At 42.9% G+C, this 21,972-nt stretch overlaps 1 protein-coding gene across 7 annotated transcripts in view; it reads right to left on the reverse strand.

Moving 5' to 3' along the window:
* lrmp (lymphoid-restricted membrane protein) overlaps positions 1-21,972 on the reverse strand; it is a 31,802-nt gene that overhangs the window by 3,944 nt on the left and 5,886 nt on the right. For 4 of the 7 annotated variants that reach the window (XM_062383008.1, XM_062383013.1, XM_062383012.1 and 1 more), the window contains exons 5-36: positions 21,566-21,624; positions 21,393-21,468; positions 21,135-21,293; positions 20,939-21,056; positions 19,498-19,548; positions 19,314-19,391; positions 19,042-19,098; positions 18,892-18,951; positions 18,433-18,497; positions 18,117-18,210; positions 17,311-17,457; positions 16,820-16,921; positions 16,066-16,217; positions 14,097-14,208; positions 13,037-13,316; positions 11,105-11,157; positions 8,892-8,988; positions 8,527-8,689; positions 6,936-7,014; positions 4,835-4,881; positions 4,582-4,670; positions 4,272-4,444; positions 3,335-3,419; positions 3,156-3,201; positions 3,017-3,044; positions 2,699-2,839; positions 2,142-2,276; positions 1,873-2,020; positions 1,649-1,692; positions 1,489-1,557; positions 1,109-1,167; positions 255-353 (exon numbers count right to left, since the gene is read on the reverse strand). In XM_062383008.1, coding sequence (XP_062238992.1) covers positions 255-353; positions 1,109-1,167; positions 1,489-1,557; positions 1,649-1,692; positions 1,873-2,020; positions 2,142-2,276; positions 2,699-2,839; positions 3,017-3,044; positions 3,156-3,201; positions 3,335-3,419; positions 4,272-4,444; positions 4,582-4,670; positions 4,835-4,881; positions 6,936-7,014; positions 8,527-8,689; positions 8,892-8,988; positions 11,105-11,157; positions 13,037-13,316; positions 14,097-14,208; positions 16,066-16,217; positions 16,820-16,921; positions 17,311-17,457; positions 18,117-18,210; positions 18,433-18,497; positions 18,892-18,951; positions 19,042-19,098; positions 19,314-19,391; positions 19,498-19,548; positions 20,939-21,056; positions 21,135-21,293; positions 21,393-21,468; positions 21,566-21,624 — 3,165 coding nt within the window. The remainder of the gene's footprint in view (positions 1-254; positions 354-1,108; positions 1,168-1,488; positions 1,558-1,648; positions 1,693-1,872; positions 2,021-2,141; positions 2,277-2,698; positions 2,840-3,016; positions 3,045-3,155; positions 3,202-3,334; positions 3,420-4,271; positions 4,445-4,581; positions 4,671-4,834; positions 4,882-6,935; positions 7,015-8,526; positions 8,690-8,891; positions 8,989-11,104; positions 11,158-13,036; positions 13,317-14,096; positions 14,209-16,065; positions 16,218-16,819; positions 16,922-17,310; positions 17,458-18,116; positions 18,211-18,432; positions 18,498-18,891; positions 18,952-19,041; positions 19,099-19,313; positions 19,392-19,497; positions 19,549-20,938; positions 21,057-21,134; positions 21,294-21,392; positions 21,469-21,565; positions 21,625-21,972) is intronic. The other 3 variants (XM_062383014.1, XM_062383011.1, XM_062383010.1) reach the window with 2 other exon arrangements.

The following is a 21,972-nucleotide window of genomic DNA, read 5'->3' on the forward strand; positions in this document are numbered from 1 at the left end:
GTGTGGGGCCATCTTTCTTTAGGAAAGACTGAAGTTGGTTTCAAGGTCGATTTGAAAAGTTTGCATTTGAACTTTGATAAAAAAAATGATTCCCTAACATCTACAGCAATGGCCCCAGTATACTCCACCATCATAAGTACAGCCCTGACGTGACTCCTTAACGCTGCCATCTTTATGCATCTGTGTCCGCCGTGAACGTGACTGTGCGACGCAGCCAGCGTGGCGTCCGCCTCCTCCTTCGCAGCATTTCTTACCCCTTCATCATGAGAGCGGGCTCTTCAGTGTCAACCCAGGCCGCAGAGCTAACAAAGCGCTTTAGTGGGGGGCGCGCCGTGCTCTTCCCTGCCACATTCCTGGAAACCACCATTATCAAATAGGTGCACAACAACAACCACCCTCAGGTCACAGTGCAGCAAACCTCTGTGGCTTAACTCAAACCACCACATCCAACAGCTGGCCACACTTTAAACAGTCCTCTGCCTGTAACCTCATTCCCCTTCACACATGGAGTGTCACAGGGGTGTCACGTATCACAGAAATGGTAATAAAGCATTTAATTATCAAACAGTTGTACAGCAAAAATGCAAACAATAAAATAGTTTGCGAATGTATACGCCAATAAATAAACAATAGATAAATACAAGTTATTAATCATAAATGAGACATGGATAAACCCTAATCTAGAAAGTCTACAGTAAAAGGTCAGTCTGAAATGAGTTAAATGACTACGCTAATCAAAAAGCTAATAGAAAAAGCAGCGTGGAAACAAAAACATTTCCATTTTAGATCGCAGCTTAAAAAAATCTCTTCTTAATTCAATGTGTGAATCCATTAGATGACATTAGTTTATGAATTCATTGATGTATTTTTAAATGATGTACTTATTAACTTTTTTTGTTTTTATTTAAACTATTTCGAAATTTTGATTATTCCTCATTAAAAACAATTAAATATGTTTAATATCTTTAAACAAACAATGTATAAATGGATTAAATGCCTCATTACTATTTGTGAGCCCCCTTGTGGTTCTCCATAAACACAGACATGAAATATAACAATGTTGCAGCAAATGTAACACTGGTACATGAAGACAAGAACAAACACCTACCACATGGATCTCCTGGTCAGCCTCTCCGTCTCAGCCTCTGAACCGTCTTGTGTTTTGGACTGTGTTCAGAAATCAGACGGTTTGAGTAGTGAAAACAAAAACCGGTAAAACACGATGAGCAACATTTCTGACCTATATGGATATTTCATCATACTCTACACTGGATTCATAATTCTCTACTACAGCAACTAGCCCAGTACTACAGTTCACATGCTTTCATATGTGGTCTCACTACAATCTAACAATCTTTCATGTGTCCAAGCATGACATTATGTAAATGCAGGTAAAACATCAGAATTATGAAACCTTCAGTCAAGTGAAGATGAGAAAAGCCCGTCAGTTGATAAATATATGATATTAAAGTAGAGTTTAATCCTCACCATGTCAAAGTGCATGTTGCTTCCACCGGTGCGAGGCATCGCTGCTATGCTGACCCGGCGTGTTGATGGCTGTGAGGGTTTTTCCACACACACAATTTACACATGGGGTCAACATTAATAATAAGTGATGAAAGTAAAAATGAGATCACCCAGCACTCACCTTGTAGTACTGTGATGTCGCCTTACCCTTGCCACGGAAATCGTCTGGAGAGAGCAACACACTGGCTGCTCAGTAAGAATCATCAAATTTAAGATATTGAATATCAACTGAAACTACTAGAAGTTGATTGTAACACAAGTTAAAAAATGGTATTGTGGTATACTGTATGTGTATTTATGTGTGTGTGTGTGTGTGTGTGTGTGTGTGTGTACAACACTTCCAACCTCTTTCCGTTTGTGATCCGAACGACCTCTCGTTCTGCATGAGCGCCTCTCTCAGCTCCAATAGCTCGGCGTGCTCCTTCGTGTACATCCTCCTCAGGTTCTCCACGTGCTGGATCATCACCTCCACGGCCTTTCCAATACGACTCTCCTGACACCCACACACACACACACACACACACAAGACGCCAGTGAATGAGCAGACTCAAAACCATCCTAGTCAGAAGACCTGGCAGTTACGTTGATTTGTGGCAGTTGTCCCCCACGCCCACCTGGTGAATAGCTCCGAGCATCTCCGAGCGACTGGACACCCTGGTCATGGACTGGATGAGGATGTCCAGGTTCTTCTTGAGTCTCTGGATGATCTCCATGGACTGGGTGTCATCCTCGCACAGAGGAGTCAAAGCCTGGGAGGAACCGTGAGGTATGGAAAGAGAGAGAGACAAAATGAACGATTGCACCTGATGCAGAAATGAAGTCTTTTTTTTTGTTTCCACTGATAATCAACAACTAAAACGTATTTTCTTTAATTATTATTACTATTATTTATGTGGGACAACTCTCCTATGATAGTCACCGATCTGTGGCACCTTTGTTACGTAAGAACAGCAGTCTAATGATCTCGTGTTCGATTGTGAGTTTCACCACATGAATCCACAATTACCACAATGAATAAAGACAAAAAACATGTTGTGTTCCTGTTCTGCATGTTACCAGCATTTAGACAAATAAATGTGTGCAGGTCAAATTATAAAGTTGCACATAAGCACCAACCACATTAAGTGCATAGTCCACACTGCTAAGGGAGCAAGATAAAATGTTAAATGACCTGCAGTAACCCCTGGCAGCTGGACACCTCTCTGCGGACGTTCTCCTCAGCCAGGTCACGTGAGCGCTCCTCCAGCCGGAGTCTCTTCTCCATCGTGAACATGTCGCACTTGAAGCCCAACGCCAGACGCTGGAACTCCGCCTGAGAACACAACAGTTTTGGGTGAGCATGCTCCACTTTTATACATTTTGGATTGGAACAAATTGCTAAACAAATGGATTAAGATACCCCACTTTCAAATTTATCAAAAAGTTTTGCCAACTGCTTTGTTATCTGTTATTACATATTTATATTAACAAGATCGAATGGAAGCCATACCTCAATCTCTTTGTCATTGGGTGACAGGCTGCAGATAAAGACAAAACAGTTAGGACTCTGTGACACAACCTATATGCACACATTGATAATTATGGATTTAAATATGAAGATGTGTTAATATGATCTTTTGGAGCCTCACCTGATCCTGCCGTCTTTCAAGGCGTCAGAGGTCAGCGATATTTCATCTTACGAGGGAAATGACAAGGATGTGAATAATAGAACGACAAATATCAAACCAAATTCAAGTTTGCATCAAAGGAAAGAACATAAATAATATTGAATTGTTGATGTAGTACATCATGAATGTATCACACATACTTTTCTTCCCATCGGTCATGCCGGTGTCACTGTGGTCCTCCAGAACCTTCTGCTCCTCGATGGCCTCCATGCTGCGCGACACCTCCTGCAGGGTCCGGACAAACGTTACTGCCTCTCCCTGCTGCTTCTCCACCTCCCGCTCTCCTCTCAACTCTAATCCCTCCATTTTAACATTCATCTAAATAATAATCCATTATTATAAATAATGTATTAAAAAGCCATATAGCTCCCTAAACTGGCTCCCTGTCTTCTCATTCCACATTCTTTACTGGAGGTAAAATGAAGTTGTCCCTTCCTCCAGCTCGCTCTCATATACACACACGTGCACACGGAAACACTCACAAAGCTGGAAAGACAGCATTTCTGGTCAGGTCACAGTGTCATGATGAATGAGGAGGCAAAATCAATATTGACAGAGAACCTTTGTCTCGATGACATCATGAGCATGGCATTTCATTTTATTTGAGTTTGAACCTAAACTTTGCTTAAACTAAGAATAAAAATGAATAAACAATACATTTTGGGTTTTAATAAAGTTTAACATTTTCAAGTTAAAGCCTAAAGCAGAAAAACACGTATTTATTTTTGTTCATGTCCATGTGTGTTCCTAAGTGGAACTTTCTCTACATACAATTGAATTGAAAATAATTAATTTCTAAAACACTCTAACTATGTAATACAAGCAACACTATAATTTGTTGCTTGTATTACATATATCCTGGTGTTTGTCAAAATATTGAAAACAAAAAATAAAAGAGGAAAAAAACACAAAATGATAAACTAACTATTAGATGAAGAGATCTATGACTACATTTATTAAAAACACTGTTTCCAACTATATATTAAAACTGATTGAATATCAAAATGTATTCTACAGAAAAGCAAAACCTGATTAAGAACTCTGCAGAGATTGAAGTGGGAGTAGATCAGGTCTTACCAGTTCCCTCTTTTTTTTGCCAGATTCCTTTATGGCTGCGTTGTCCTCCGATTGGCTTAGGTCAGAGGTCACGCTGCCCGTGCCGCTCCCCGATTGGGTGGCGTGTGTTAGGGCCGCTCCTGACTGAGGAGAGCTGCTGTTGGATGAGTTGGTGCAGTCGAGCCGGTCCGTCCCTGGAGGGAAGAGTGGGCGTGTGGGTGGTCAGAGTTACACGCAGATAGAAGAATGCATAAACAAACAAACGGCTTGGACATATCAAGATTCTCTCTTCATCTCCTTCACACGCACAGATTTGGTTCTTTCTTCCTACCTTCCATGCTGACCGCTACTGGTGAAGCCTCGGCTGTACTCTCTGGCACACTCTCCTCCTCCTCCACCAACACAGGTAGTAGGCTTGTGCTGGAAAACAACACATTTAATCCAAATCTTAACGTTTAAAAAGAAACGGTTGCTATTCTTCGCAGAAATCCCTCAAATCCTTCAGGAATTACTGACTCGGTTGGAAGCGAGCCCTGAGAGTTAAAAATGTCCCTCGCGCAAACAATTGATATTCAATCACTCACCTGTCCTCGGCTGTCGATCTGTCTGTCAGCTGATCCTGGCTCAGGCTCTGACATGGACAAAAGTAAAAGGGATGAGACGGAGGGAGGGGTAGAGAAAAAGACAGGTGGCTTTGCAGCACATGTTTTCTGTGGCAAATTACAATAAATGATCAATGATCACAATAAAAAGAAATTACGTGTACACATACGGTCATATGCATGTAGCCCTACCTGTCCCATGGTAGTGAGAAGCTCTCTAAGCTGCACAGAGTGCGGAGGAAAGACTGGACTGATTCCTTATATAATATGAAGCTTCATGGAGAGCCCTGCAGCTCTTTGAGTAAATGTGTGTGTGCATGTTTATGTGTGTGTTGATGAGAAGGGTGCTCAGAGAACACGTTAACACTGGCACAGTGCTAAGTAGTGGAGGTGGACTGCCTGCATACACAGTCGTGTGAAAACACAAGCACACATTGGAAGAAGATGAGTGCGCCGCATATTGCAACGGGATATTGTGTAAGAACTGTACAAAATATCCGTTCTGTCACTGCACAACAACAGGAGAGAGCGACCTTATCTTTTCACTAAATACAAAATGTCAGACTTCAAAAAATGAGGCCAAATAAAACTGGCTGCTGCTCAGCTACCTTTACTTTGAAAAGCAGCAACACTGACACCCAACATTTAATTTAGTCATACGACTAAATATTCCTCCAGGGGATCATGTAGGACCTCAGAGTCTAGTGACTTTCAACGCCAATCCATTTACTCCATGGGTTGATATTTAGGGACTGTTCTCCAGTGAATTGCTCATGCTTTTCTGACATAAGACGTCTGTGCCTCCTTAAGCAATGTTTCTGTACGAGACACCTCAAGGTTCTGTTCTAGGACCCATTTTATTTCTCTTTTTATTTCAACCCTTGGGCAAATTTATTAAAAAGCACAAAATTCCCTTTCATTGCTATACTGATGATACTCTGCTGTTTTTCTCCTGCAGCCCATTTCGATGAAGTTATCTTCACAGCATAACAGCCCAGCAGCAGTTTCATTTCATTCAATTTCATTAATCTAAAGGGAAATCCTTACTATAGGCTCCAAAATGTACAAATGGACCAACATCAATAATTCATAGGCCATACCTACAGCCTCAGGGTCCTCTGCAAGGTGATCCCACCACATTCTATAGATGTTGGAGGTGAATAATTAAAAAATAAACATAAAACTCAACTCCTTCTCTTGCCTAACAGACACAAGAGCTTCTTCTAAATCATCAAAAACACCCTGATTTTGCTGAAATCCATTTTTAAAAAAGATTTCCAAGAGTGTCAGAGCACATTTCGTTGACACAGGATCGGATTCTGTCTGTTTTGGCTCCATTCAGACCATCTCTCAGTGGGGGTTGGTTGGGAGGCCTGAATGACACCAGCAGGAAGGAGACTAAATAAAAACAAGCCGATCAATGTCTCAGTGGGACACAAAGCTGACTGTGGTGCAACAGCACCACCGCACAAGTGAGCCAACACAAACCTCTCTCAGTTCTGACATGAAAACACAGTGAGCCAATCTGAGGCTGGGCATCATCACCACAAGCTTATTGTACAGAGCATGCATCACAGCAACTCATTGTAAACACTAATTGGTCCACTCGGATAGAAAAGACAGCTCCAGTGAGTCCAGTCCTTCGCTAACGGGCTGTGGAACATGCTCATCATCTTTTTGATCATTTCTCCAGCCTTTCCTGCTAATAATCACAAATGCTCAGTTAACGTGACTTATTGAAAAATCATTTTTAAGTCACTTAAGGGAAAAATATAGAACCTTTGCTAGTTTAACCTGCTTAAATATGAAGATGTCTGTTTGATACTGTTTTGAATTTGATCTCATGTTACAGTAGTCAATTCTCTCATCTTTACCATACTTTTTGTACACCCCTCTCTCTCTCTCTCTCTTAAGCAGCTTTCAAGAGTAGAAGTGTTCTATATTAATACGGACACGTCACTATTTATAACGTACATGAAGCGGCACAGAGAAACAGCAAGAGAGAGGGATGAGAAAAGAGGAAGCAGTGAAGAGCTGGTGCTGCAGAGAATTGAGGAAGCTGTACTTCTCCTCTGGTACTAACCCGAACGAAGCTCATGTCGCCTCCGGTGCTCGAGTCCGCCTCGCCTTTCTTCTCCTGGTCCTCACGGGTCGGCTGGCTGCTGACCCCAAGTGAAAGGTCAAAGGTCAACTGTCAAGGACTATCCTTTTTCTCATCCTTCATTTACATGCTTACTTGCTAGGTGATAACTCAAAGCTATATCACAATAGGACACAGAGTGAGATGAGGAACAGCTCTAGTCAATTTGTCGGTACACTGTGCCTATGCAAAGAGGCAGAGGCGCCAATGATCTGGCACACTCCTCCCACAGCGCGAAAAATACCCATTTGACTAACAAATGTGGACCGAGCCAAGGGAAATGACAAAACTCAGTGAAATGCTTCAACATGATGTGGATGAGGGATTGCAACCAAAAGTCTAGCAGATATTGTGTAAACTGCTCTGAGGGTTAACCCAGGAAGCTGGGTATGGTTGTGTGTTAAAGTCAATGGAAACTTCTGTTTCCTGTCTCTTAGTTGGGACCAAGTTGCTAATCCAAAAACCAACAGGTGTGTCTGTTGACAAAGTTTTCACTGGAAAGAAGAGACTTAACACACATGCACAAACAGGTCATAGAGGTTGTGTGCTGCTCATTTGAATCAACCTCTCAGTACCATTTAGATGTGGTAATAATTATCTTTATTATCAAACAGTCACCTCAAGACCTGGGAGTCATATATAGCGTCAGTCATATATAATTATGTTAAATGTGTGATGTGGAAAAATAGCATCTCTAGTTCTCTTGAAAAAGTTTACATTCCAAACCTAAGCAGCTCTTATAGGCAGTGCTAAAATGACAGCAACAGGGTTTTGCTAAAATGTTGACATCTCATGATCAGTGTTTTGACCAAATATACCTGAAACCTAGTCCAAAAAGCCTTTTTTTTTAAAAAATGAAATATAAAGATATCTGCCGACTACTTCTCCCCTGCATTTCCAAGGCCGTTTTAAGACCTGGGCAGAGCAGGCGAATTAGCCCCATGCTGAAATACGAACAATCAATGGCTACAACAAGTTTTCTAGTCCAGTCCACTACACGGTGGGGAAGGAGGCAATATAAATGGAGCAGCACTACAAACGGTAACTTAGAGATTTGAATCGTGCTACTCTTATTTGAAATTGAGACACCCTAAACACCCTAAATGCTAGGTGGGGATTGACCTAAAGCTAAAATGAAATGCTGGAGGTCTCGACCAATCAGGCAAGTTCAGGATCCTATACTTTCATCAAATAGTACTTTTTGGGGGGTAAAAAGATGAATTTAGACCCTGGTCCCGGAGTTGGAAAAACACAGATTTCCTGCAGAGGTTCCTCCGCTATAGTGGACCAGGCACAGGTATAAATAATACAATTAATGATGGCTAAATTCCTGGTGTTGTGCACGGTGGGTCACCGTCACTATCATGTCCTAGTGGGACATCTGAACTTTCACCTGTGCTTATTCTACTGTGACGTTTCAAAATGTCTGGTGTGAAATAAAAGGACTGCGCAAGAGGTTTTCTCAAAATGAAAGTTTGCAAAGTACTGATAATATGCCCAGTCCATCAAATACAATATCTGTTCTGTTGTTTACCTCTCATTAGCGGTTACGGTCTCTGGTCCAGGCGACGTGTTGTAGGGGGAAACCATCTCCGCTGCTCTGGGAGGGGTCTGACCAGGTGTGACAGTTTGATCCTGTTCAGGGGAGCTGCTCACGTTTTCGGAGGGACACTCGGCAGATTCAGAGACGTCTGCATCTGGTGAGAGACAGTAAAAGATTTTCCTGAGGGAATTTTTCTCGCCTCCTACTCAGCACACGACTCACTCCGCATTTTTGATGCAAAATGTGAAGCCTTAGATTTGCTGACAGTAGTGGGAGAACAAATGGAAAGATAGAAAGTGAGTGATCAATCTACGAAGAGAGCGTGTTAGAGAGATAGAGGGAGGCGGAGGACTTACTGTTCTCCGTGTGGGACGGAGCAGGGAGAGCATCCGCCTCCGGGTGTCTGATGCTGACAGCTTGTGAGTGGGCGCCTAATAGCACTGCTGCCTCTTCCTGAAAACACAGAAATAAAGTGTGTTCAAACAAGGGAATGTTCAAACAAGGGAAGGGGTCAACAGGTCAAATAAGCAACACACATTATCAGCCATGCACCAAACAGTAGGCCGACAACCAGTCATTATAAACAAACCTTTGAGAAGGATCGCAAAAGAAGTCAAATTTTAAACAGCTGACAGGCAGCACGAAGCATGCGCCTGTGTGTGAGGGATTGTTGCAAAGACCCCTGCAGTTACTGGTATCTTCATAGGAATGTAAAACCAAACTTTCAGTGACTGTAGAAATGTTTAAATGTATCTTAAAAAAACTGTTAGGCAAGAGATAAAGCCCAGAACTCAATACAGGTGAGCAGATTCTAAAACATCCAGGATCGGAAATTGACAGGACAAGACTACAGCTGTAGTATGTGCAGTTCAGTGCTTATACTGAATTAGTATTTGCAGCAGAATTCATTTGAAAACAATTTTGGGGAAATGCAGTAGCACACTATTTTCCCACCAAGTCCTTTTCCAATTTGACCTCAGTGGGATCTTTGAGGTTTATAACCATTAGAATAGTAAATAAGGAAGCAGATGTCCTCTGCACTAGAACGCATTCGGCTGCCTGTGAGCAGCCTGTGAATAATAATCTGTGAAGAGCTATTTGGTAGGCAAATGACAAAAGGAGAAAAAGGCAGAGAGCAACAGCTGAGGGAGGAGAGTGACAGAGAGGCAACGAGCACATCATGCCTGTAATGTCGAACATTGTGCATTTAAGTTATTTTAAGAAAAGAAAAAATATCAGATACAGTAGATAGCTGGAGATGGTATTAGAGTTCTCCTACCTTCCAGGCTGTCATTGCTCCACACTAATTTGAGCGTTGAATGAGAATACATTTGCAGATGACAGTTGAGATGGTAGAGTGGCGGAACATTTTTTTTTTAAAGCCCTCCCTGTTGATCATGTGATTCCCACACTCTGACATCAAATATGCAAGAGAGTCCTCGACTGCACTACCAGGAAGAGTTGGCAAAAGGGTCACAGCATCAACACAAGAGTGAAACAAGTGTGATGTTACACAATATCAGGAACGTTTCCAGCTCATTTTCAACTGTGGTCTGTCAGTTGTATGTGTTTGGATGCATGGATAGATCAGATGAAATTATTCCACATGGGTTAAACACACTTCCACTGAAAGTCTCAAACATTTATACTAACGTGAAACGTGTCGTTTTAATTCCCCCTCGACTTCCTGCTTCCTTACCACAACTACACAGTATGTGTTACGTCATTTTCTTGAATTGACAAAGATCTGCCTGCCAAACATTTTTCTAAACTTCACGAAAACAAGGAAGGTAAGATGAGCATCGGACCATTACTCGCCGCGTAGACTCTCGGTCTGTGAGCGGCTCATGACTCAGCGTCTAACATGACAGAACATCGGCAGTGGTTGTTCAGGTTCAGAGGGGGCGGACTTATTTCCGTCTATAAGCCACATTAGCCAGTTTTCAGAGAGAATTTTAAAGAGCAGATTGTCACTTGTTTCATCTGTAACCTCCACAGAGCTGTGGTTCAGTGGGAGTCTCATTTCCTCTGTGCAGCTCAGACTAAACTCATCCTTCGTGGTGTCAAAAAGTGTCATTCTGTAACTTTCTGTCAAAATCCTGGCTTCTCTATAGTTTACAGTCAACTTCTGCAATATGACAAACAATAAACATGTCATTTCAGTTATATTTATCTATGATCATTATGTGCAATTTCCTCCAAAAATGTGCAATAATCATGTCGATATGTGTAATTTCACTCAATTACATGCAATATCCCAATGTGTGTTTGTACCATATCTATCCATCTATTCTTTTTACTTTAATCACTTACCAACAACAAATAGGACAATTTGTTAGGAAATCTTAATTTTCTAAGCTTTTGGAGAACACAATGTGCTCATACAAGGAACAACTTCGCTCAAAGCTAATGAGCTTATAGTAAACGAGGAATGACTTAAATGGGCACCTTCTTTAAATCCGGAGTTGTGTATGTTGGCCTCCCCTTTCTGGAGCCCTGATTTGGAAAAATCCTAGACGCGCCCCTGTCTTACACTTTACATAGGGGATCACGTTACACTTGAATTTACCTGCAAAGATTGAGAGTTCACCTCCGGCTCTGACTCGGCGCAGGCTGCAGTGTCTGCGAAGATGAAGAACAAGATAAGGATCAGGAATGAAATGAACGGAGGAGAGATAAGGCCCAGGGGGAAAAAAATCTGATCATAAAACCTGTTTCTTGTCAAATTAATCTATAAAGGTTAATATAGAGCCAAAAGGCAACCCCACCTTTATACCATAAAAGGCCAGGCTGTATATAATGCAAGGCATCGTTGGGAGGGAGGGGCTGAAATATCATGCATGGCTAAGGTGGCATTAGTGACCACATCCTCTCGTCGATCTGTCTCTCTGCCTGCCAGCCACTCATGCAGACAGAGGAATGGGGGATTACTGAGCTCACTTCATGGACTCAGGCCGCTCTTACACCTGGCCATAGAAGGACCTCGAGGAAGAGAGGATTTCACGTATTGTGTGGAGACCTGCGCACACTCACGCTTGCTCTCACACACAACCTCTAGACGCCCGGGGCCACACGAACCATAGAAGGCAGGGGTCTCCTTCCGAGGGCCTCAGAGTGTGTGTGTGTGTCCTCACAGAGAGCGAGTGTGTGTGTGTACTGTTCTGGTGCTTCAAGGGTGGCTGAGTGCCCTGTGACTGCTGTGGATTACGGGGGGGGGGGGGGGGGGGGGGGGCAGGGGGGGGTAATCCACTCTCACTCTTGTGAAGAAGTTTGTAAGAAATTATAACAACTACAGCTTGATGCTGGACAAGTGAAATAATGACATGTTTGACGAGTTGGTTTAACATTAAAATGATACATTTCGATTGGAAAGCAAAGACATTCAGTAAGAGGAGTAAGGAAGAGAAGACTCGTAAAACCCAATAGTCCCCTTATGAATTCACTCTTTACATGGATCTGGAGCGAGTTGCACACAGTCCCCTGCACATGCCTGATGTGTTTCATCAATATTCAAGAAGCATTCTCTGAGAAATCAAAGAAAATGTTGACAACATCCTATTTGAAATGTTAAAGTGAAGTTAAAAAAAATTATATAAAGCAATAAATCTTGTTTGAGATGCTCAGTGCACAAAGAAGTTGTGTTAATGTATAAAACTGTAGTTTCTGTGATCAGTAAAGGTATTTTTCTTGAGTTTTTATATTCAAATGCATTAATTATGTGATAATGTCCTGGCTGAAAGACGCAGGACGCGGTATTAGCTCACATCCTGTTGCATGAGGTTGGTTCGAGGCTTATTTTTACAGTTAATCCTGTTGAGTTTGATCCAGAGCTCTGAGCCTGGTGAGCAACCGCTCTCACGACAGAGCCAGGAAATTATTAAACTATATTAGCCCAGGCTTCCTGCTTAGGATGTTCCAATCAGCTAAAAGCTATTCTGGTAAATTATGCATATTTAAGTTTCCTTAATAAAAAAGGAAGAGTTTCCAATATCAAATATGTCATCATTCGGAGCATTAAATCTGTTAAATGGTTATTAGCTCAGCTCCACTGAAGAATTCCAGTAAACTGAGTGAAACCATATTAATTATGAAGACTGTTTCATAACAAACCAAACACCGACACCTTCCATAATATCTCACTTCATAGATTCCCTATAATCGCCTCATGCTCTCTCTTCCTCTACCTCTCGGTCACTTGCTCTATCATCCGTAAAGTTTTTACCATCCACGCAGACGGCCAGACCTCACAGTGTCAGCTGCAGCTGTGTCTGTCTCGCACACGAGATAATTTCTCTTTCACTCTCTACACTGTCGCTCTCTCGGCATCTGTTGCATGTTAGAATGAAGTTCATGCATGTGCCCCCAAGCTACTGCAACACACTGACTCAATTCAGTTAGAAGCGCAGAGTATTTTTTTTGTCATTTGTGCCACCAACTTATTTAACACCAGAGTTGTGGGTTGTCTGGTGGCTCTAACATCCATTTTGGCTTTCGCACTCACCTTGGCTCTCCTTCATGCTGTGCCCTGGCCGGGTCTCCCCAGAGAGGAAGGACAGAGGAGTCGACGAGTCCCTGACCTCTCCCTCCACCACTGTGTCCACCACCATCCACCTCTCGTCCCCTTCCTCCTCTTCACCCCTGTCCGTCACTCTATCCCCTGTATCCTCAGGCCTGCCATCTGCTTGCCCATCCTGTGTCCGGCAGTTCTTCTCCGCCAGCTCGTTCTTTAAAAAGTCTTGAAGGGCGAACTCCTCGTCCCAGTCCAGGTCTCCATCTCCAGGCTTAAGAGAGACAGATGGAAAGTGAGATGGAAAAAGACTGGCGAAGGAATAAATCTTGTAAAATCCATGGTTAAAGTTAGAAATTTTACCTGAGCTGGCCTTGCAAAAACATCAGATTAATAAACACTAATTAACAAAGCTGTCATGAAAATATACAAAATCAAAAGGGAATTTGCAGTTCTAAAAATGATTCCAGAGGCAGTGAAAGGCTTTTGTGTGCACGAATAAAACCAAGATAATTTTACTGCAGTAGCTTTTTCCTGTATCAGAAATTAAATGAATAAATCACTTTAAAATCAGAACTCCGATATTTGTAAAGGACAGCCTGGTTACAGAATGCAGATTTATCCACCTCCGCACTAAGCTCATTATGCTTTGCTGCAAAAACAATACCAATGTAATGGAAATGTTCAAGTGCATTTGTGCAACTGGTAGGCGTGAGTTCGCATATGATTCTGTCTGTGTGTGTGTGTGTGTGAATACAGAATGACCTTTGGCACTGCTTTCCAAGCAAACCGTCAAATTATTCTATTTTGGTAACTGAATTATAAACATACAAATCATTCATATGAATAAAAAAAAAAAGATATATCCAAAACCTAATATGTTTTTAAAGTAAAATCCAAGGAAAGATTGCTGATAGCAAACAAGTTGACCTCCTAGAAGGTGCACATGTGCACATAGTATCCCACTATCAATATAAACGGACTACAGATTGAGACTTTAAGATAGAATTTGAGTTGTGTGTGTCAGAAAATGGTTCCTTCATTTTTCTCTGACCTCTTCCTCTGGTACAGGCGTCTGGCATGAGGCCTCTCTGCTGTCCTGAGGCGTCTTCAGCTGATCCAGCTCCTCACACAGCTGCCGCTTCTGGTTCTCCTGCTCCTGCACCCTGCGTGACAATGACACATATCATGGTCAATAAAAACTGCTGGAGGATTATTTAGTTAGGGTCACGGACAACCAGTCTTAACTGTCCGCAAACTTAAAAAATGGCATGCACACAGATCCTGCAAGATAGCACAGTGGACATACTGTACCCAATCCGCAGGCCCATGCAGTGTCCCATTCTGTTGCCCAGGGTGACCAGCGCCAGTTCTCCGACTGGCCCAGTATTGATTCCTTCCTACTTCAGTTTCTCAGATCCACTCACTACCTGCACGTCCAATCTCAGACTACACCAATGTGACCTGACGACGTTCTAATCCGTTCCCTGTCCTGCAGTCCAGTCTTACTCTGAACAGTCTGTATTATCCCAGACTCATGAGCCCGAGGTAGAAACACACTTACAATGAGCCCTCTTCACTTTTTTCCCCACCAAAACAATATGAGTTCACCCTGGCAACTGAGCACCAGTAAATCCCTGCTGGAAAGCCTGACCAGGTCTCCCACTCTGGTCTGATACCGCACCACATAAGCTCCATTATATATCTGAAGGGGATGTCCGTCTCCATGCACACACGTAAAAACACACACACACACAGGACAGGGAGAACTATCCACACACACACAGACTGGAGTCCAGAAATGGCCTCCTGAAATGGTCCCTTTAAAAAGGTCATTGAGGTCAGGATGATTGACGGCTCATTCCCCCACTCAGTACAACTGAGCAGCCAACTGAGACAGAGCAGCAGAGAGCAGGGATGCACACACACACACACACTTCACTCAGAGGGATATCCTGAGGCCTGACATTAAGTGTGTGTATGTTTTTTTTTAACTGATTTACTTCAAGAGGTGGTCTTTCAGTTTGAGAGCAGGACTTTTTGATTTTACGATCAGACGCTAACACTCAAAACCCTAAGCTTGCACTCAAATAGCCCCCACTTTTGCTTACTCTTGCTCAGCTTGTGCTCAGACTGTGAGCACAAGCTCTTCTCCTAGCGCTCATGCTGCTTCTGTGTGCATGTGAAACGTCTGCGCTCGGATTTCTAATCTGCGCTCTGACCTTTTTGTGCAACAAATCTGTCCAAACTTCCCAACCAAGGAGCACTGAGGAATAAAATTGTCCTGCCCTTGTTATGATTACTTTTTGTTCTGCAGTTCTGCAGTCTTAGAGTAGAAGAAAAATTCGGAAGCATTAAATCAAAAGAGCATATTCTTGAATAAATATAGTAAAACAAACCCATATGTGCGGTAACTAATATAGATTGATAATTTCATCAATATACTACAACTACGAGGCAGAAATAATTGCATAAATTGATTTTAATTATTATATTTTTTATAGTATAACACTTGCATAAAATCCCCATTAACCCTGCCCAGTGAGTTCTCAATTAATTCAGCAACATGTAGCATTTAGAACCTTAAAAAGCTCTGCAGACACTAACAAGGTTATGACGGCAGCTATAGGCTTGTATGGACTTGGAAGGTCAGCTTGGCTAGTTAGCTTACCTTCATAGCTCATTAAACCAAGACTGCATTTTTTCACTGGGTAATTACATTGCTGGATTTAAATCTACCTCTGGCTCACTTGTTTCAGCATTACCTTACTTAGCCAGAGAAGCCTTGGCACTGCCCACTGGGGATTAATTCAGCCAATGAGATCGCTGTTTCCAAGAGCAACTCTGCCTCGAAAAATATTGTCTTACCTTAAAGTCAGTGCCCCTTTTATTCCCCGGTCCTAGAGTCAGAGCATTTCTATTCTCCTCCATCTTCCTCTGCTGTCGTTACAACAACCCTCAACTCTGACTGCCCACATACTTTACACAACCACAGATACACAGGCAGATACAAATCTCCTCACCTGACTGAGAGGTGGAGGAGCTCAGTGCGGGACCTCCTCATGTTACTGGCCATTTTGATCAGCTCCTTCTCCAGGGAGTCTGTGTACTGGGCCAGCTGGTCCAGGCTGAGGGCCCAGTCCGCCCTCCTCGCATCCAGCTCGGCCTGCACCGTCTGTGGGAAGAGGAGGCCAAGGGGTCAGCCGCTCGCTCGGATGGAGGAACGCAGCGCGATGACTCACCGCTCAAACAGTTGGACTCCGAAAAGTTCTGACACGGATTTGACAAAATCTTTCCTCGCTGAAAAACCAAGCGAAAGCCTGCCAGCTCCCCTCTGCTAATGATTTCTGTCTCATTTGGTATGTTTACTGCTGTATGGACGTACGTGGCTAATGAATGCAGAGTGGCAACAAAGCAGGAGGAAAGGGGGGGGGGGCAAAGAGTGAGCGAGAGACAGAGAGATACAGAGCGAGGGAGGAGGGGAGTGGGTTGTGTTCATGGTGCAACACAATGACTAAACAGCGCTGATCGGATGGGGCCTGTTGGAGAGTTATATAAGTAAGAGATCTCGAGAGTGGAGAGGTGGTGGGCGTGAAGGAGAGGAAGAGCGGAGATGGATGGAGAAAGAGGGCAACAGGTGGAGGAAGAGAGAGACCACAATATATCTTTTGGTGACTCATGAGAAATATGAGTTTTTCAGCCTTATATCAGCCTGTATGAATAAAACAGGATTTCTGACATTCATCTTAAATGTGTGTGTGTGTGTGTTTGTCAGACCTGCAGACCAGTCTCCGTGTTGCCCTTTGGCTGCGTGTGGTCGTCCAACAAGCCTCTAACCGTAGATAAGACCGAGTCCAATTCTTCCCTGAAATCCCTTTTCTGAAGGTCAAAGAAAAAGCAGATTGGGAAAGAGAGATAAATGGAGAAGTGCAGGTCATAACCGAATCAGACAGGCAAGACAACATTATACTAACTATCCAGACTTTACATCTCAAGTTTCTAATATGAGACAAAGATCAATCAGTGTTTATCAAGTAAACCCACTGCAGTAAAGAATACGAATAATGAGAATAAATCAAACTAAGCCAACTTTTTAAATGTTAGTCTTTGTGACAGTGGAATTTTAACAAATGCAGCAACTGATTCCCACTAAAACGTAACACATGCATGCAAGAAAACAACGAGACCATGGTATTCATGCTCATGTCTGCTCTTCAACCAACTAGGGTCTGAGGTTCAGTCAAGACTGATAAATCGCACTTGCTTACCAGTTTGTCCAGTAGTGTCTTGAACTCGAGCGCCATTTGTTCGGGACTGGGCCCCTGCAGCATCAGAAACACCTCTCTGTCCAGCGTCTCATCCAGAGAAGACGCCACGGTCATAGTCGTGGACAAATAGTCAGCGCCATGAGGAGCCTGAGGGAGATGGCAATTCATTAATGTGAATGAGCCCTTAAAGCAATCTTCTCCTCAGTGTGCTAATTGCAAAGAAGCTGGACATGCGTCCATGTAGCATCTAATGCACAGACAGTGTTTTGCATTGTGTGCAGAATGTGTGGGAGGCTCAACAGTTTGTGGAAACAACTCCTCAGAGATGAATCACTTGCTTGTGGGCAGAAAACTCCTCAGAACAGCCGCTGGGGTCAGGGACTCTATAAACTGATATTACCTAACGCTGCCACTACTGTGAAGTTACTGTTCAGTGAATATATGATGTTTGTGCGCAGCAGCTGCCACAAAGGGAAAACATTAACTTGAAAATTAAAATGTTAAATTATATAAACATGATGACCCAGCATACCAGTCACGTTAGAATATTTTTTCATTAGTGTTTTGTGGTTCATTTTTAAGTTGCCACAGTCATGAATTCTCTGTTAATAACATAAAAACAAAGGACCAAAGTCTGAAAACTGTGTGCAGAGAAGTGAGGATAAATGTCAGGATGCAAGACTAAAATGAAGAAGATGGAACCAACAAGTGAGAGGAATGAGAATAAGGGCAAGGAGGAGAGGGTGAATGCCCAAAAGTAAAGTTGATCAAATGAAGGAAGACAGCCGGAGCAGGGGAGTGCTGACCTCCAGTGGCGACTGAGCCAGAGCCAGTTCCGTCTGTAGGGATCCTGAGCTGCTCTGGTTCAACCTGTAGGCCACGGACAGGGACAGGCTGGCCCTGGGAGAGACGGGAGGACAAGAGGTTACCAAAAGAAAGTAATTCATTTGAAAAGGTGGTAAAGGAAACAAAAAATGAATGAAGGCAAGTTCTTTTCTTTGTTTTTGTCAGAGTTACAGAATGTGTTGACGAGTCAGAGTTAAAAAATCAAGTAGTGTGAAGTAGTCATTAGTAGTTTCCCAATGGTCAGTTCCACTCCCTCGTCACTCCTGGTTCACATACCCAGCGAGGTCGGGATGCATCATCTGAACCTGGCTCTCCAGCTTGTTCTTGTTGGCCCTCAGCAGCTGGAATCAACAAACAAACAAACAAACAAACAAACAGAGGACGCAACAATGACAGTCTATCTCTTTAGATATTTAGAGGTCAACAACACATCCAGCCCTATAAAAAGAATGAACATTCTAACCATTAGGTTTTTTTATTGAATTTAAATAGAATCGTGGAAACAACACTCTCCTCCTTAAGATTGATTGATTGATTGATTGATTAAAACGTCTGATATGCTCTTCTGTAACAACACAAGGAGTTTCCAGTGGGGAGCACAGAGAGTCTGAGAGTCACAGTCTGATTTCAGATGAAGAATGAGTGGTAAAAGAGTAAAAGAGCATCTCTGAGGAAATAGGTTTTTGCTGCATAGAAGTTGAAATAATCCTTTAACGTAGAGTGAAACTCACTGACCTGTGTGATGGAGGAGTATTCCTCCACTGCGGCCCTCAGCTCTTCTATCTGTTTGCTTCTCTGTGATAAGGAGGCAGAGGAAACAGGACCAGTTGGAGGAAGAGAGAACACACTCAACAGGTTGTATCTGTGAACCAATGAAGCACTGACCTCATGTATCAGAGCCTCCTTCTCGCCAACGACGGTATCAAAAGAGTGGATTTGCACCTGACAACAGGGTGGGGGAGGGCACATGACAACATAAAGGAAACACAGCAACAGCGGATGCAGGATTTGTGATGCGCACAAGAAAGATTTCCTATGCGAAGGTCGTTTTGTGAGGAAGGAGAATGAATGGGAGAAGGACAAAGGGCGAGGGGAGTCTGAAGAGGCAGAGCAGAGATTTATTCATTATTTTTAGCAGGGACAGGAGAAAAAAGTACCTGAAGGTCAGCGTTGATGTTACACAGCTCGGCTATCCTCCTCTGGAGCTCGTCTGTCTCCATGGTGACCTTGAAGTTCTGAGAGGAGCAGGACAGCCAATCACAACCTTTCTGTAAGCCGTCTCTGAATGGCAGAAGTCAAGTCATTGATATTGTCTAAAGTCACCAAAAGACAGTGAAGTACCTCCTCCTGAAGAGAAGCAATCTTGACAATCAGACTCTGGTTTTCTCTCTCCTAAAAAAATATAATCAATCAATCAATAGCATCTGTGGAAACACAAGCTCAGTCCTTTGTACACAGACTTTGTAAAATTAAAAAATACCTACAACACGACCAGAAGACATTGTGAAATTTGTAGAATAGAATACGTTGTACGTCATTTTCATTTAAATACTGTGATAGAAATTGTACTATTATGGCAATGATTGATATGAGGAACTACTTTGATGTTTAGAAAGATAAATGTTTCCCTGAGAAGTCAGGGTTGCACTCAAACTGATGTTATATGACTTCCTCACTGACAGGGTCACCTAACAAAGACTTAGCAGCACGGGAGATTTGTGGTTGTAAAGATTGGGAAAGGGATCTTGAAAAACAGATGTTACATTCCAAGGGTCTGGGAAAGAGTAGGTGACAGGATATTGGTCACCTATTACTTCCGTCAAAGAGGTTGATGGATGACATTTGTTTCCTCTCTACGAGGGGCTTCGAGATGTATAAAGTGCTGTTTTTCTTGTATGTCATTGCTCATTGTATGAAATCTATCCCATGGTCTTGTACATTGATGCCCATCTGCAGATGTAGAATAAACTTCCAGAAAGACATTGTAATGACTTGTGCTTGACTATTGAGAAATTCCCATGACATTACAAAATCTACTCTAGGACATGGACTTAGCATTTGCGAAGAAAGTTTGCACCGTTTTTCTGAAGTTGCCAAACAAGTTAAATGTTTTCTCATATAACACTTTAGCTCCTAAATGTAGTGAACACGGTGAGATATTTGGGTCACATCAATAAAGGTAGGGTAGGTAACTTTTTTCTGAAACACTTTATATCGTATTTGTTGAAATGCGATAGGCATCAATAAAGTTGTCGGGTAAAAAAAAGCCGATGTCTCTTGCCCTTTGTCAAGAGCCCTGATAGGAGGGGGAGGGATGATTGGGTTTCGTTTGCTTTTCCAGGATTACCCACCCGAGCTTTAAAATTGATTTATGTTTTGACGATGCGTGAAGCATTTTTAAACGCTTCTGCACTTACACAGCACATCTGTGGTGCAGCTACAGTAATGTAAAACCTAAAACGCTTCAGGTGGCAGATGAGGTTGCATTCAGTATTTCGGTCAAGTTTCAAGACGCGAAAGCCACATGTTAGTAGCTAGAAATGTCCCCACGTTTCATGCTCTGCTGAGGAATTCTATATATACACATTTTTGTGTCGATTTACTGACTCCAAAAACTGCGACGACACTGTCTTTAGAAACATTCGAACAAAAGGTCTTTGTTATTTAATCTCCGGGGATATAAAAAGTGTGATGATCGCATTTCTACATATTCATTCAGTACCCATGAGTCTGAACTGAAGCTAAACCGACAACCTCCCAGTGCTGCCTGAGTTTGACTGACCACATGTTTGCTGTGTGCGGAGGCGCGAGCTCTGCCCTCCTCTGTACAGCTCAGAGTCGCCTTCATCTCCTCCACCTCCTCATTCAACAGTTTCTCCTTCTGGGCGAGCAGCTGGCTACTGTGGGAGGACGGGAGTCAACAAACACGTTGTGCGCTTCAGTAAACGTGTGCGTGCGGGCGTTCGAGTGCGTCTTACACCCTGGCCTGGTTGCGTAGCTGCTCGTTCTCCTCCGCCAGCTTCTGGTTGGTTTCCTCCATGCTCTCCGCCACCAGCTTCAGCTTCCTCACCTCCTCCTGGAGCTTTTGGTTGCACATCTGGAGGTCAGCGACGCAATACACCAGGTCTGACGTTTCACTGAGAGGAGAAAAAACACACAAACACACACGCTCTTATACACAGTGCAAGAGCTATGCAACCTAGCTGTATATCTAAGCCTGATAAGACATCACTTACAAGTCTACTCTGGATGCATCCCCTCCGAAGGCCTCCAAGCTTCCTGAGGTCATATTGAGCAGCACTGACCTCTTGGCTACAACACAGACAGACACAGCAACACACAAGCATAAGTACGTGTGTGTATGGAGGGAAATGTAAAGCAGACACGAGTGTTTCACGTGCACACTCACCAGACAGGCTGTCGATGACTTTGACCGAGTCTTGAGTGAGGTTGTTTATCGGTTCTTCCCTGAGTCAAACCATCAAAATGTGCAATATCAGGTACTTTCATGATTAAGGGTTACACTCGGACTTTCTCTTTCTTTGAACAAAAGAAGAACCGACTGGTTTGTCTGTTCAAAAGACAGTTTCAGTCAATGCAACTTTTCTGTGAGGCCATTTCCTGTAATAATCATCCCAATAGATGCCAACGTGTGTCTCCTGGGCCACCTCTCAAATTCTATGTTCAAAACCTCCATATTTAACAGGTATTTGAGAAGGGAAAAAACAGAAGTGACAGACTTTTCATCCAACAACACAGCCACTATAGATTTAAGATATTTAGATTTCCATTTTCTCCAACGTGCAACTGCTGAAC

Source organism: Platichthys flesus, chromosome 23 (genome assembly GCF_949316205.1).
Source record: "Platichthys flesus chromosome 23, fPlaFle2.1, whole genome shotgun sequence".
NCBI classification, from domain to species: Eukaryota; Metazoa; Chordata; class Actinopteri; order Pleuronectiformes; family Pleuronectidae; genus Platichthys; species Platichthys flesus.